Below are 16,975 nucleotides of genomic sequence, written 5' to 3'. Positions count from 1 at the left end.
AGCTAGGGGTGGGGATGTTGCTAGATATATACCTGGAGGAACTGAGAGTAGGGACATGAATGGACATTTGCACACTGGTGTTTATGGCAGCAGTTTTCCACTCACAATGGATAGAGGTAGCCTAAGAGTACAACGACTGGGGAATGGAAGGAGGAACTGTGGTGTTTATAAACAAGGAACTACTGAGCACTGCAAGAAGGAGTGAAATTGTGAGGCATGCAACAAGGTGAATAAATCTTAGACAGTATGTTGAATAAAAAATGTCAGAAACAAAAAAGACAAATATTATCATGCCTCACTCATATGGATTAATATACAAACTCAGGGAACTGAAGTTGAGAGCATGTGTTATTAGGTTGGAATCTACTGTAAAGGTTCCTAGATTGTAAGCTCTTAACAGCAGTCATATATTAAGGACTTGTAACTAATATTACTAAATTCTGAGATACTGAGCTATTTGTATATAACTTGGTTGTTCACTGAAACTTAAGGTATTTATGTGACACCTGAGATTCAGAGTTAGAGCACTGCAGCTATGAAAGTCAGCAGAACCCCATTCAGCAACTGTTAAAAAAGCTGCAAAGGTGATCAGACTTCATCTAGAGATATGAACGAAGCTGATCTGGACAGGACTAAGGTCAATCAAAATACTGGGTAAAGGACCATATGGCCCATATATTCAAACTTCAATCTATGTGTGAGACCAAAGGGAGAGATGTTTATTTGGTGCAAAATTTATATTTTGTATACAATATTATCTAATTTAACTTATATGGTCAGTTTACTTGAACCCATAACTACATGGAATCTTGAATAGGGCAAGAGACCTTGTTGGTTTGTACAGGTTAATGTGATAGCCCGATATATCCTAGAGTAACTTGGGAAGAGAATAAAAAAATGTCTGCAGAGTTCCCTTGGGGGGCTGAGGAGAAAGGAGGAAATATTAAACTGCCCCATCTAGGGAAATCCTGATATTCTCACAAGCAGTAGGAACAACCAGTTCAATAGGCTGAGCCCTCGATTTTGGGGCTTGCCCCTATGAAGCTTATTCCTGTAAAGGAGAAGTTAAGCCCATTGATACTAATGCATAAGAGTGACCCCCCAGAGAACCTCTTTTGTTGCTCAGATGTGGCCTCTCTCTTAGGCAACTCGGCAAGTGAACTCACTATCCCCTCCTGTAAGTGGGACATGACTCTGAGGGGTGTAAATCTCTGGCAATGTGTGACCTGAGTCCCAGGAATGAGTCAGGACATGGCATCATGGGAACGAGAAAGCCTTCTTAACCAAAATGGGAAAGAGAGAAATGAGACAAAGTCTTGGTGGCTCGGAGATTTCTAATAGAGTGGAGAGGTTATCCTGGAGGTTACACTTATGCATAATATAGATATCCCTTTTTAGTTTATGGTGTATTGGAGTAGCTGTAGGGAAGTACCTGAAACTGCTGAACTCTGTTCAGTAGCCTCAATTCTTGAAGACGACTGTATAACTATATAGCTTCTACAATGTGACTGTGTGATTGTGAAAACCTTATGACTGATACTCCTTTTGTCCAGGTTATGGACAGATGAGTAAAAAAAAAAAAAAGGATGAAAAAATAAAAATAGGAGAGATAAAGGGTAACAACTGGGTATATTGAAATATTGTGGGTTAATGAGAGGGAGGGGTAAGGGATATGGGATGTATAAGTTCTTTTTTCTTTTTCTTTCTTTTTTTTGGAATGATGCAAATCTTCTAAAAATGATGATGGTGAAGAATGTATAACTATGTGATATTGTGAGCCACTAACTGTATAACATGGTTGGACTGTACGTGTGTGTATATTTCTCAATAAAAATATTTTTTAAAAACCTCTGAATTTACAATTAATTAGAATGGTGAATAATAAATACTAATATTTGTTTCCACACATGGAAGTTATATGTTTGGGATTATATGACAAATTCTGTGGTTCACAAGAAGCTCATATGATTAAAGATATTAATTTTATTTCATTTATATTACAATTGTATCTAAATACATGCTTTATTAACCACAAAAATTGGGGACTATGTGCAAAATATACTTCAAAAAAATCATTCTATTTGAAAAGGACGTTTTAAAAAATGCAGGACTTTCTTCAGTAATTCTTGGCAATCCAAACGCTATCACCTACGTGGCTTTATTTTCTAGAGGGGAGGAAAATGCAACTGAACTATAAACACTAAATGAAATATTCTAGTTATGCAATATGGTACTTCATTAAGGAGAAGACTAGTAAGTCCTTTCTATATTGCTTCATACTATAAAGAGTAAAAGAATCACCTTTATAGCTAATGCAAATGATTCTAAAATACCTTTTCCTTGCATAAACAGATTTTTTTTTTTTGTTACAGATATACGGCATTCCAATATCCTACTGTTCTGGTTAAAAAGTCATAAAAATTAGTTGCATTTATGATTCTCCAGGACCACTACATCTCTCATTAACTGACATAAGCCTTGCTTAGGATGCTTAAAAATCTATTTCCCAATTTGAAAAGAAAAGGCACATGTTCATTTACTAACCAAACTATACTGAGTTTGAAAATAAACGTATAATAGAAATAATCAATAACTATTCTTCCTAATAAATTATGGCCCTTTGACAATTAATTGTTATAGATATTTAGAAAGCTTTTTCAAATATTCAAATATTTCAAATATTATGCTTTAGGCAAAAATTAGTATGACCAAAATAAAGTTGCATTGAGTCTATCAAAATAATATGGTTTACACACAAAAAAGGGCCATCATACTAAACGGTTATCCATTTCTCTACTTATTTTTGAAATTGATGCTGCAATTTTTAATAAATAGTTATTATAGTGCTAGAATATATACCATCTTTTACTCCAAGAATGTTATTTACTTCTTGATTTTTCTCCATTTAATATTCTCCTAGTTCTCACAAGTAAATGTCAAAATTACAAAACTCTTCAATTTACAGGTGTTTAAATCAGTAGAAGTAGAAAGGCATTTCTGAATTTCTAGGAGTGCATTTCTGAATTTCTAGGAGTAATTTTTTCAACACCTTCCCCCCACAAGTACTTATTAGCATAAGTATTTGAATTTCTCAAATACATATAGTAATGAGCTTCCTTAAGAAGTTTTCTGACTGAAAAGATAGCGAAATCATATCATTTCCTTCATATTCTCAACAGATGTTCCATGCTGGTATATTTAGCACACAGTTCTACACAATCTGCCACTATGAGTTAACACTGATGAGCTGTCCAATTTGTCACATACTACTTCCTCAGAATCCTGTTCAAGAATAATGTTTGTCCCTTCTACGTTTTTTGGCTGCTTCTGATAGTGATAATTTTAAGTAATTATGACAGACACAGCAATGAAACCACAGCATATTTTAAAAAGGAAAGGTAATATTGGCCATTAGGTGACAGAAATGCTTTTAATTCTTAAAATTTCTCTTTCACCAGACCATTAAATGTCCAAGAATAGTAGAGTAGAACAGCATTTTTCAATTCCTAAGTGTTTTGACTGGTTATTATCTGTTTTTTATTCCAATTTTTACTGCATGTGGCCAAAGAACATGGCCTATTCATTTATAACCTTTGAATTTTGACCTAGTTTTTCTTTGTCTCCTGGTATACTGCCAAGTTAAAACAAAAAAAAGTCACAGCCATTTTTAAATATCCTCTTTGTGATCAACTAACCTTATTTTAGAGATCAGAGTATTAACACTTATGAGGATTCAGTGATTTCCTTTCTGTCATAATTAATAATGGAATCCCTAAATATTCTGAATCTTAGTCTAGCTGACTTCCCATTAGCTCTTACAGCCTTCAGAATATACTATATGTTTGTATTCTTGGTAACTTCTAACTTGCACAATCTTACAGCCCCAGATCCCTAAGAAAATACAGCCATATTTTATAAGATGAAAAAATTTCTTTATAGAAGAATTTAATTAATTTCTTAGTAGGTCAAATGCTCATACAAATAAACAAAAACAACTAAACATAAACATATACAAAGGGTATGAGTAGGCAGTTAATGTAAGAAATAGAAACTGCCAAAAGATGGATGAAAAGATACTTACCCTTACCAAAGACCAAGGAAACATATTTTTTAAATGGGATTACTTTTTCCTATCATTTTATCAGACAACAAGCAATGGCAGTAAAGTCTTAAATAACTATTTGAAGGCAATTTGACGATATCATTAGTATTTAAGATACGCAAATACTTTACTTGGCAATTACACTTTGCTATATTCACATGAGTATATAATAATGCATGTACAAGAATATTTACAGCAATATTGGAAATTTAACCCAAATACGCACAGACAATGGTAATGATGAATGTAATAATACCCAGCATTTTGGTGTTCATTATGTGACAGACACCATCTGATGAGCTGCACATGGGTTATTTAATTTAACTCTCAAGATAACTGCACATTTATACATTTGAAAAATTGGCCCTGATAATTTAAGTAAATTGTCTAAGATCATACAATTATTAAATAATAAAGGTAGGATTTAAAACTAGGTATTTGACCTCTTGATGGTAACAGCTAGTCTGGAACACAGCTTACTAACCTGAACCATGAATGAATTATAGGTTATAATTATAGGAATAATATGTTTAGATACTGATCCCATCAGCACCAAGGTTGTCCAGAAGCCACTGATTCCATCACTTCTGTATATATATTATCATTTTCCATGCTTGTTCTAAGGTGGGAAAGATTCGAATATCCTGCTCTAAGATAACGTTTAAGTAAAAGTTTGCAAAACTCGGGCGGGCCGCGGTGGCTCAGCGGGCAAAGTGCTTGCCTGCTATGCCGGAGGACCTCGGTTCGATTCCCGGCCCCAGCCCATGTAACAAAAACAAAGAAACAAAATACAATAAAACAAGAAAATGTTTAAAGATGTTTCCCTTTCTTCCTTCCTTCCTTCCTTCTATCCTTCCTTCCTTCTCTCTGTCTTTCCTTTAAAAAAAAAAAAAAAAAAAAAAGTTTGCAAAACTCAATAGGAAATAAAGTATATCCATGAAAAAAATGAGATGAATCTATGAATCCTGATATAATCACTAACATTATATGAAGACAGGAATTAAGAAAAGTCAACAATAGAAAAAATATAATCCTACTTTAAAATTATATATGTATCGAATATTTGAATGTAAGTCTTGTTTACTTATTTGTCCATCTAGGAGGTTTATCAAAGAAATAATCAATAGAAGCTAACTGCGGAATGAGAATTGGAAAGTGAGAAGGAAAATATTTATGTTCTATCCTTTAGTATTTTATATTTTATCTGCTTAAATATCATCCTTTCCAAGTTTTGAAAATACTGTTTCATATTATATGCTCTCCTTCCATGTCACACTGCTCCTTTATTATTTTGACTATAATCCTAATAATGTTTGCTTCCCCACTAGACAATAAGCTTCATTAAGTAGGAAATCAGACAATACTTTTTCCCTTTATAGCCAATGGATTTAGAGCAGTGCCTTACACTATCTGCTAAGTATGCTTATCAAAAGAAGAATGAAAAAATGAGTGATAGTACATTCATACAATGGAACATCATAATGAGAATGAACAAACTTCAACCATATTCAATAACATGGGTGAAGCTCTAAACATGTCAAGTAAAAGAAGTCAGATATAAAAGCATATAGAGTGAATAATTCCAAGTATATAAAGTTCAACAAGAAAATAATTCGTAAGTCCAGAAAACAGTGACTTGGGTAGAAGGGAGAGAGAGTAGTGATTAGGAAGGTGGAACAAAGGTGGCTTCTAGAGCCCTGGTAATATTCTACTACTTGGTTTGGTTGGTGGTTATATGGGTATGTTTACTCTGTGATAATTCACTGAGCTGTATACTTATGATATATGTAATTTTTGGCATACTTTATATCTTAATAAGTAAACTTAATATCTATTGAACAAACCAAAGAATAATAATAAATGCTATTTCAAAAAAGGGTGATAGTTATGTCAACTGTTGACAACTATGAAACAAAGAAATAACTCGTAAGAAAGAGAAATTTCATTAACACCTAAGTGTTATTATTTCATTAGAATCTTTTTTTTTTTTTTTTTTTAACATGGGCAGGCACCGGGACTCGAACTCAGGTCCTCTGGCATGGCAGAAAAGCATCCTTGCCTGCTGAGCCACCATGGCCCACCTGTATTATTTCATTAGAATCTTGATAGTACTTTCATATAGACAACAAAATTACAAAAATAAATTTTTAATTGTCTTTCAAAGGAAATTAAAAAGCTATACTACCAAACAAATATAATATAAAAAAAGTGAAAAGGATCATCATGCATAAGTGAAATCCTATTTAGAAGTACTTACGTATATAGAGAGTTGAAAAGCTTCTTCTCTAGCCAAAATGTTAATGTAATATGAGCCAAAGACTTTTTTGGTATTGTGGCTGGATAGAAGATATTTAAAAAAAAAAGCAAAATCCCACAAAACTTTTCCCTCAGCGTATGGTAAACTAAGCTCTAAAAATAATAAAATAACAGAAGTGCTACATTTAGAGAAAAACAGACATAATGTCTTAGATACTGTACATGTGAATATTTTGTAAATAAATACTGAAAGCTGATAATGACTAGAATCAATTCTAAAGTAAATGTAGAACATCTGAATATGCCCAAAGCTCTCAAATTCATTTACTAAAGCTAACCTAACCCTAACACCCAACCTGAAAAGACAGCCCAAAAGAAAAAATATATACATCAAATTCACTTATTAATATAGAGTATGGGGTAAGCACAAATAAGAAACAAGCAATTTAAATAGCATTTATCTGAAAATTTTAAATAAAAATATACTTTAAAAAAAGGTAATTTAGGAAAATAGAGAAGAAAATTTATATAACCTTGGGTTGATGTAGACCTTTAAACATAAGCAAGAAGTTCCAGAAGCCATGAAAGAAGAAAGAACATTAAAAGCATTAAAAAATTAAAATTTCTTTATGGAAAAATGTACCATAAATTGATTCAAAGAGAAACTGCAGACCAGGGAAAAATATGACACACGTCCATAAAGAGAATAATATGTAATACATTAAAGTTCATCTGTACCACAGAATACTAGATGTAGGCAGTAAAGATAATGTGACAGATTTATTGCCTTAACTTTAAGAAACCCCACAATATATTATTAAGTGATATATTACAAAATAATGTGACTATTACAACTTGCACTGAAAAAGAAACAAGAATATTTCTCTATATACAACTCTTTGTATAAACAAAAGAAAAAAAAACAAAAATACTTTGTTAACAAAGTAGTCACAGAGGCTATAATAGGGCAGGGCAGATCATTATTAGTTTTATTTATTTTTGTTTGTTTAGTTTTATTAGAAAAGTTATAGGCTTACAGATAAATCATGCATAAAATACAGAGTTCCCATATACCACCCTATTATTAATAACCTTGCTTTAGTGTGGCACATTTGTCAAAATTAATGAAAGATGTTTCTTGAAGATCTTGAAGAATGTATAATGATATAGCTTTGCAATGTGACTATGTGATTGTGAAAACCTTGTGTCTGATGCTCCTTTTATCTATGGTATGGATAGATGAGTAAAAAATATGGATTAAAAATAAATAAATAATAGGGGCAACAAATGTTAAAAACAAATTAAGTAGATTGAGATACTAGTGGTCAATCAAAGGGAGCAGTAAGGGTATAGAAAAAAATAGGGGGACAAAGGTTAAAATAGACTGGGTAGATGGAAATACTAGTGGCCAATGAGAGGGAGGGGTAAGCGGTATGGTATGTATGAGCTTTTTCTTTTTTTTTCTTATTTCTTTTTCTGGAGTAGTGCAAATTTCTAAATAATGATCATGGTGATGATTTACTACTATGTGATGATATAGTGAACCATTGATTGTACACTGTGTAGAATGTTTGTATGTTAAGAATGCTCATGTTTGTATGTTGTTTCGGCCTGTCAAAAAATTAATAAAAAACAAAATAAATTAAAGAACATTTTTATAATGTACTATTAATTTTAATTTAGACATTTCTGTATTACTGAATAACTGCATTAGGTATAGACTACCTAAGTTACTCATGTGACAAATTTTTAAAAATTATATATTATCACCTATAATGTTCCAAATGCTAAGCTTTTATCCACCTGTACCAAAATTACACTTCATTGGAGACTGAAACATGTTTCCAGAAAAGGCATGTCCAGGTCCCAACCCCTGGTCCTGTGTGTGAACCTATTTGTAAACAAGACCTCTGATGATATTATGAGTAGAGGTATGGCCAAACTCAGTGAGGGTGGGCCTTAATTGAATGGCTGAAGTCCTTATACATAAATTGGACAAAGAAGAAGACACAGCAAGTAGACAGAAGCTGGAGTCAATAGAAGCATGAAGAGAAAGGGTCACTGACATGTAAAAGAAAAATCAAAGACCAACAAAGGATCCCCAACAGCCATCCCAGAACACTACATACTGTAGGGAAAAAGTATCGCCTTGCTGACACCTTGATCCATGAGTCAATAAATTATAATTGCTTAAAAAAATGCTTATTTGTACAAAATTTATATTTTTACTAGAGCATTTCCTAAAATAACTTATGTGGACAGCTTAACTGAACACCATAAGTACATGGAACCTTGAGTAGGGCATGAGATTTTGTAGGTTTGTCCAGAGTGATGCCTTGATAAATCCCAGAGTGATCTGAACAGTGAATAAAAAAGTATTTGCAAAGTTCTCTTGGGGGAATGGTGAGAAAGGGGGAAAATTCAACTTCCCCAAGTAGAGAATTCTTGATATTCTCACAAGCAGTGGGGACAACCAAAGCAACAAGCTGAGCCCCCAGTCTTGGGGTATGTTCATATGAAACTTAATCCTGCAAAGGATAGGCTAAGCCTACTGAAAATTAGGCCTAAGAGTCACCCCCAAGAGAACCTCTTTTGTTGCTCAGATGTGGCCTCTCTCTCTCAGCCAACACGACAAGCAAACTCACTGCCCTCCCCCTCTCTACGTGGGACAAGACTCCCAGGGGTGTGGACCTTCCTGGCAACGTGGGACAGAATTCCTAGAATGAGCTGGGACTCAGCATCAAGGGATTAAGAAAACTTCTTGACCAAAAGGGGGAAGCGAGAAATGAGACAAAATAAAGTATCAATGGCTGAGAGATACACCAAACAGAGCTGAGAGATTACCCTGGAGGTTATTCTTATGCATTAAATAGATATTATTTTTTTAGTTAAGGCATGACAGAGAGGCTTGGAGGAACTGCCTGAAAATATAGAACTGTGTTCCTGTAGCCATGTTTCTTGAAGATGACTGTATAACAATATAGCTTTGGCAATGTGATTGATTGTGAAAACCTAGTGTCTGATGCTTCTTTTATCTACATTATGGACAGATGAGTAAAATACATGGATTAAAAATAAATAAATACTAGGGGGAACAGATGTTACAATAAATTTAGTAGATTAAAATGCTAGTGATCAATGAAAGGGAGGGATAAGGGGTATGGTATATATGAATATTTTTCTGTTTTCTTTTTCTTTTTCTGAATTGATGCAAATGTTCTAAGAAATGATCATGACGATGAATGTACAACTATGTGATGAAATAAAGAAAAAAAAGAATGTTCATACTGTATGTTACTGGTTTTATTAATAAAAATTTTAAAAATAAATAAATAAATAATAGGGGGATCAAATGTTTAAATTTACATATTTAAAATAAATAAATTAATTAAAAATTGCTTAAGTCAATCCAGGGAATTGTATTTGTCTTAGTAGCTAAGAAACTGAGACATGTATTAACTATAGACAACTGAAAATGTTTACAGTTTCCTGTAAACATATTCTTCACATACATATATGTGAAAATGTACACTGATGTAAACTGCAGAGATTTCAAAAACAGACATGCACTAAAGAGATAAAAAGGGTACAAATAGGGTTTTGTGGTTATAGGTACTGAGCAATATGAAACTGCCAACTTTTCCAAAATGTTCTATCACTGGCAAATTCTAGTAAATAAGTAAAAAAGGTATTACTAGAAAATGAAGGTCTTGACACAGCCATAGTATAGTTCCTTTCCATCTCCCACTACATCTGGACTAGATCTAGACCCATAATATAAGGACTAGTGGTAATATTAATCACAGTAATGGCTAAATATTCAGCATTTACTACCTACTAGAAACTACGTTAAGTGTCTAGTACTGATAAACATGTTTACAACTCACAATGACCCAACAAACTAGGGAAAGAACTACAGAGAGGCTGAGTAATTTGTCCAAAATCCAGCTACCAAGTGACAAGCCAAAATTTTGATCTGAGGTACTCTGGTTGCTACACCAAGCTTTAAACTATTTCCTTCCTAATATACATTCTAGACATTTTTTTTCTAGACATTCCTATAAAGTGATGTTTCAACAGAAAGCAGGTAAGGCAATGTAAGGGTGGCAAGGAGCGTAATTAGTGAGATAATTAGAGATAACAGAATAGTAATTTTTAACATCTGACAAAAGGGCAAAAGTTTCTTACGCTCTAGTCATAAATAAACTTCAAACTCACTCAAACCTCTGCATAGATACTTGGAAACTTTTACTTCTGATAAACTGACCTTTATTAACTATAGTACTTACTTTGGAATATACACTGAGAGTTACAATATATCTAACATTATCTGCTTAAGAAAACTCTTCTGACTAGTTTCTACCTCACAAATATACTTATCTTTTTTATAGTTTATGATTCTTACCACTCCAACAAATTACAAAGTAAATCAAAATAAAGGGAGAAAGAAGAGATATAGAAAACATACAAAGGAAAAGATACAGTGGGGATCGCCAGAGTGGTGGTGAAAGGAAACCTCAAGATAGTAGCTAAGTATTTATGAGTAAGAGGTAACCATTCCAGATTGGAGCAATTCATAAAGTTCAAGAATAGACTTCCTCAAGATGATAAAACTGGCAAAGAACAGAATGAGAGGAAATTTAAGCAATTCCTTAATCTGTTTAATAAGAAAATTTAGAACCAAATCAGTGATATACATAGAAAAACTTTGCAAACCAAAAAACAAAGCAATTATTAACTCCAAGGAAAATGAAAGCTTAGGAAATATAATAATGTTTATGACTTAGCTCAATCTTGAATAACATATATAATAAAAATAATATAATTCTGATTTTATGACAATTATGATATTTTATGTATTTGCACATGCATGTTCACGATGTGTGTGTCAATATGTGTATGTAGGACAGGAGAAGAAAGAAGGCTCACCTCTCATATTTCATAGTATGGAATTCAACAAGGAATGTGTAACCTGTGAATAACAAAAATGTAAGCATGATATTTAAAGATAGGGAATTAAATGGCAAAGGGATCTAATAAAAGAACTGAAAGCTGTTACCATGGGGGGTTGCTGTTTGCAGTATGTAGAAATGACTGACTCTTTAAACTATGTGCAAGTATTAGTATAATAAAAATGAGATTTCCAATTTAACTTGAAGATACCCAGATACCCAATTTGAAGAAAAATGACAAAGTTACTACATAACTTTCCCACAAGAAACAGATGAAAACTTCATCAAAAAAAAAAAGAAAACAAAATGTAGACCACTTGGTGTAAGGATGAATTTTTCAATGTTAAAAAAAAAAAAATGACATTAGTGAGGAAACTAGATGACTATAAAAAAGTTCTTTCTCTTTTCTTTCTTCCTGTTTTTTTTTTAAATTTAATAAGAGTAGTTTTCTAACCTCTCTTATGGATGTTAATAGGGTGAACATTTTGTCCTGGGACCACTTTACCGAGCTTAGCAATCAATGTTCCTGGGAAATCCCTCAGTACTGGGCATACAAAAGTGGCTGGTCACTCTAACCCTAACAAATTCAAAAGTATTTATTAATAGTAAGGCTACTATGCACAAGTTGTTTCTTGTACACTATATACTAAATGTAATTGTAAAGAATACAGAAAGCCAAGGGAAAATTTTCCAATTTTAATGTCAAAACGAAGGAAAACCGCAGTTTTTTATAAGTAGATTATACCTCAATAAAGCTGGAGAGAAGAGGAGTGAAAAACCCTTAAGGAAAATTTAGGTTAATACAAATAAAATAACAAAGCATAAATGGTGGTTTCATCTTTCAAATATTAAAAGCAAATAATATTGTAACAAAAACACTATAAAGATCTGCTAGTAGAGGGAAAAATGGTCAGTCATGGAGTAATGTATGGAGTAATGGAGCTTCAACGAGGAAAATATAAGTAAATAAGAAACATAAGAAGATAAATGAACAAATCATTTCTGAATCACCAAATGAAGAAAGCAAATTAGTATCAAATAATAAATTCAAATAAGAGATACTGTAATATTACCTAATACTATTAAAAATGAGAAAATAAACTATGACCAGAAGTAGTCAGTTCTTGTTATTCTCATCAATACCCTTTATTCCCTTAAGATATAAAAGACAATCTAAATTTCTACTAATAAATCAGAGGTGCACTATTAGGGAAACTCAGTAAATGCCTTTTATTGAATTATCTGGATTGAAAGAAAGAAATTAGTCGTGGATTCACGTATAAAAGAAGAAATCCCCAGAACATCTGGCGGCCATGGTTAATAACAAGAAAAGAGAAATTATACAGGCAAACCAAATTTAATTCAAGGAAATGAACATTTTAAAAAGTTTAGAAGAAAAAAATAAAAATGAAAATGTTAATTGTACCTTAAAGAACCCTGCTTCAGGACCACACCTGTCATATACATTCCTGGATTTACCTATCGCCATGATAATACCTTGCATGTTCGGTGTCATCATGATCTGCCACAAGGGATTTAAAGTAAGAGTTTTTGAATGGTTAACATAAGAGAAAAAGGGAACAACAACAACAAAAAAAATACAAAATAATTTTGTTACATGCAAGTTAAAATTCTTTTGTTCTGAAACACTGCATTTTTTTTATAGCCAGTGTGAACCAATACGCATGTAAGCATCTTTCAAAATCATCCATACAGGGCCACAGCAAGATCATACAGTGCTTTTGTACAAATTGCAAAAAAGACTTCACCCCTGAATTTAGGAATTCTTAAAAAATGCATCCTTGTCCATCTCTGGACAAATAAATAGAAAAATGTGCTCTCCTCTGGGGACCACTTAGAAAAAATAACACTCCCCTTTTATTAATTAAAAAAGGTACCTCTTTCTCAAGGCTTGGGAAGCTCAATGTGAGCTCAATTTCAACCCCCCACTTCAGCCATTTGACCAGGTACCCCTAAGCAACCGTACTACCTGCACATCCATAAGCAGCAGCCCTGTATCCATATGACTTATTTTTAAAAGTTCCAAGGCACATGCATTTTTACACTGTCACACCAGTGAATTGAAAAAAAAAAATCTGCCAACAGCATAAGCACTTGCACAAAAGTATTAAATGATTAATCACAATTCTACTTTTGTAAGTGTCAGAAGGCTCACAGTAAAACAAACATTTAACACTAAGGTGCTTGATCAATAAATTAAAAATTTAAAAAAATAAATGCCCATTGGCATGAGATGTGATGAGAACTAGGTAATTAACCTTTTATTTATTTATTTATTTTTGCATGGGCAGCACCGGGAATTGAACCCAGGTCTACAGTACAACAGGAGAGAATTCTGACTGCTGAGCCACCATCATACTGCCCAATTAATCTTTTTGAATAGTTTAAATATAACCTTGATGTTCTGCCTAAAAAATACATGTATCCAATCGGAAAAACATATGTATCCAATTATCATTTATCCATCCAGTAAAAAATAACAAATGATAGAAGACACCGTTTTTCTTCCCCCATAGATATGGTCTTCTCTGTTATTGCTTGGAAACAGCTTTACAACTCCATCCAATATGAAAAGAAATGTATAAGAATCTCAGAGGGAAAAGCAGAAAGCAGGTGTGTGGAGGGAGATTTGGGGTTGGGGGTACAGGGTGTGTAATCTGATGGACCAGGACAAGAGCTCATTTTCATTTGGATTTTCAAATACCATACCATGAGAATTGAAAAATCTCTCCATATTGCTAGAAAGCTCTTTAAAAGTAGATGAGAGTTAACAGGGAAGCGATAAGGAATAAAATGCACATGCACAGTGTTAAAACCTGACAGACACTCAGTAATGTTGATGAATCATTCAGTTCACAGTCACAAAGAGAGAAATCGGATGCAAAAATAGCATTTATCTAGCTTGCAATCATGTTATAGGTGTTTCTGGTGGGTAATGTTGGGGAAATTACTACAATAAATAATTCAAGTAAAACAGGACAGGAAAATAATAGCTATTTTTCAATGCTAAATTTTTTTGCTATATAATTCTATCGTAATTGTTTAACATGAGAGTAAATAGATCCTATTTCCACACACAAGAAATAACTTTGAAATACAAAACTATCCTTTTGACAAATTCTGTAAGCTTTCTACTTAAATTTTCATTCAAAGTATAAAGTTCTTTCAGACTACAGGTGGCAAAGCTGTGTGTTATGTAGCAATACACAAAAGGGTGAGGATGCAGACATGCCCAAAATACTTTAATTAAAAAAAAAACTAAAACTAATTAAGAATGGTGCAGAGGGCTAAGACAAAGGTACCTCGTCATCATAACCCCCCTCCTTTGACTCAATCATAAATTTCCCTACATGAGGAATCGCCACCTCTACAACTCGCTGGTTAGAAGGTGTTTGGCTTGTGTCATTTTCAAGTTTCTGTAGAAGAAAACCATTAGTGTCAACGTTAGAAAAAAGAACAATGAAAACAAGAAATTTGAGTGCACAGACTCTCTAGTCTTCTAAAACTACATGTTTTTTCAGTATGAAAGGAAACCACCTAAAACTGAACATCAGTGGCAAATGCATCAATCAAGTAATAATACAAGATCTACGATCTACAGCTTTCCCTTTACCTTCCAAAGACTAAATTACATTTTCTTCTTTTTTTTCCCACAAATCATTGTGGATTCCAAATTCTTAGAAATACTAAATACTGAAATCATATTTTCTATTGTCTATAAAGCTAAAAGTTATGTTAAAAAATTCTGATAACTCCATAAAGCCTTTCTTGATTTCTTCATCAAAATAAGATACACCTGTCCTGAACCTTACAGAAGTGTTTAGGATTTTTTCTTATACTCTTACCTTCCTTCCTGTCTAATAATCACTTCTGTATCTGCTTAATATCCTTATTTTTGTGTTTACCTCACTCCATACAGCCTAAGAAAATCCAGTACGGCATAGTGCTATTACATCATAGGTACTCAAATTCTCCCTTAAAACAAGGAAAAGCTATTTGAAAGCAGTCCATTTTAACAACTGAGATTTGTTTCTTTCTTTCCTTTTCATTGTTAAGAAGTTCTAAAATTTCAGCTAATTCACACTAATGAAGTGGAAGCCAGTGTGAAATCCTGAAAAGTCTACTCAAAGACACTAATATGGTTCAAAAAATACCACTCAGATTTATAGAAAAGGTTTTCCTACTTGGTTTGGATTCAAAAAATAAAGGTTTTCTTACTTGGTTTAAATCTTTAACTTTTCATGAGGAAATTACCAACTTGCATGTTTGTCATGTTATAAGAGAATTTTCAGGTAACCCAATACCTGGCACATAATAGTTGCTCTATTAAATGGCAAGTATTACAAATATTATTATACTACATATTATGACATATTTAAATTCCTATACTGAACCCAAACTGATGCAACAGCCATAAACTTGGCCAATAATATTTAATTGAGGATTTTTAATTCTTCCAGCTTGTGCTAAATTCCCATTCACAAGAATGAAATATTAGCAGGTAATTTAGGAAATTTGTGGAGACTTTGATGAAAAATTCTTGACCAGTAAACCAATCCAGAAAAAAGCTATCTGAACAGAAAATTTAAGGCAAGTGGCAACTTGGAAATATATTAACTGTAAAACAATATATTCTATTTGAAAATAAAAGTGTGCATTTAGGGGAATTAAATGCTTTATAAGCCTTTTCAGTTACTATAAAAGAATTAAAACAGGACAATGCTGATTATATGAGCTTTGAGTACATATAATCATACTGAGGTACCATCTATCAAGTTCAGATAATCCTAAGGTACCATACAAATTTTTTCAAATAAATTGTTAAGGTTGACATTTGTTGGACTTACTGAAGTATTAAGTGTATTTATTTTGCTTTTATTGTTAGGTCCTATATGAACACCTTGGCAAAGCTAAACTTTTTAGCTAAATAAGTTGCAAAAGTAATTAAAGTACAAACATTTTTATTAATTACCTGAAACCCATAACTCTCTGATTAAAAAAAATAAGAGATCTCATAAAATGATACATAGAAAACTGTGTATTTACAACACCTCTGGCCACAGAATCCTAAGTTGCCCAGTCTTTTATGTTGGTTATTCAACTATGAGGAATTTATTCTAAGGAAACAGCCTGAAAAACGGAGAAAGTTTTATTTTGAGCAGTCTGTTTATAATAGTGTAAAAGTAGAAACAAATACGTAATAGGAAAATGTGGAAGAAAACTAGACTTAATCCCTTAATGCAATACTCAGTAAACGTTTTTAGAGAGCTTATACCATGGGAAAATGGTTATATTATAAGGTTGAATGATCAAAAGACAATACAAAATTTTATATGCAATAATATCTCAGCTAAGTAAAATAAATCCCAAATTTGCATATAAAATAAGAGTGAAAGAAAACATACCCACATATTAAGAGTGAGTAACTTCGGGTAGTGGACATGAATGACTCTTTCTTGCCATCTACTTTTCCAAATTTATCAAATTTTAAAGATAGTGTTCTAAAAAGTAAGCTGCATAAACATTTGGAAAACATGTCTCTATGGCTTTTGTGATTCCATTCTTACATTAAGATGGGAACTTTAAATGTACATAGTAAATAATATGTATAATAAATATATAGTTGATAAATTAAAGTCTATAA

At 32.6% G+C, this 16,975-nt stretch overlaps 1 protein-coding gene across 6 annotated transcripts in view; it reads right to left on the bottom strand.

Moving 5' to 3' along the window:
• USP25 (ubiquitin specific peptidase 25) overlaps positions 1-16,975 on the bottom strand; it is a 147,217-nt gene that overhangs the window by 28,224 nt on the left and 102,018 nt on the right. For 4 of the 6 annotated variants that reach the window (XM_077118742.1, XM_077118743.1, XM_077118740.1 and 1 more), the window contains 2 exons: positions 14,634-14,747; positions 12,737-12,832 (listed from right to left, as the gene is read on the bottom strand). The exons of 1 other annotated variant lie outside the window; for it this stretch is intronic. In XM_077118742.1, the coding sequence (XP_076974857.1) occupies positions 12,737-12,832; positions 14,634-14,747 (210 nt within the window). The remainder of the gene's footprint in view (positions 1-12,736; positions 12,833-14,633; positions 14,748-16,975) is intronic. One more of the 6 variants, XM_077118738.1, reaches the window with a different exon arrangement.

The sequence above is a fragment of the Tamandua tetradactyla genome, chromosome 10 (assembly GCF_023851605.1).
Source record: "Tamandua tetradactyla isolate mTamTet1 chromosome 10, mTamTet1.pri, whole genome shotgun sequence".
In the NCBI taxonomy this organism is placed as follows: domain Eukaryota; kingdom Metazoa; phylum Chordata; class Mammalia; order Pilosa; family Myrmecophagidae; genus Tamandua; species Tamandua tetradactyla.
The sequence above is the reverse complement of the archived record's forward strand: the minus strand, read 5'-3'. Positions and strand labels throughout refer to the sequence as shown.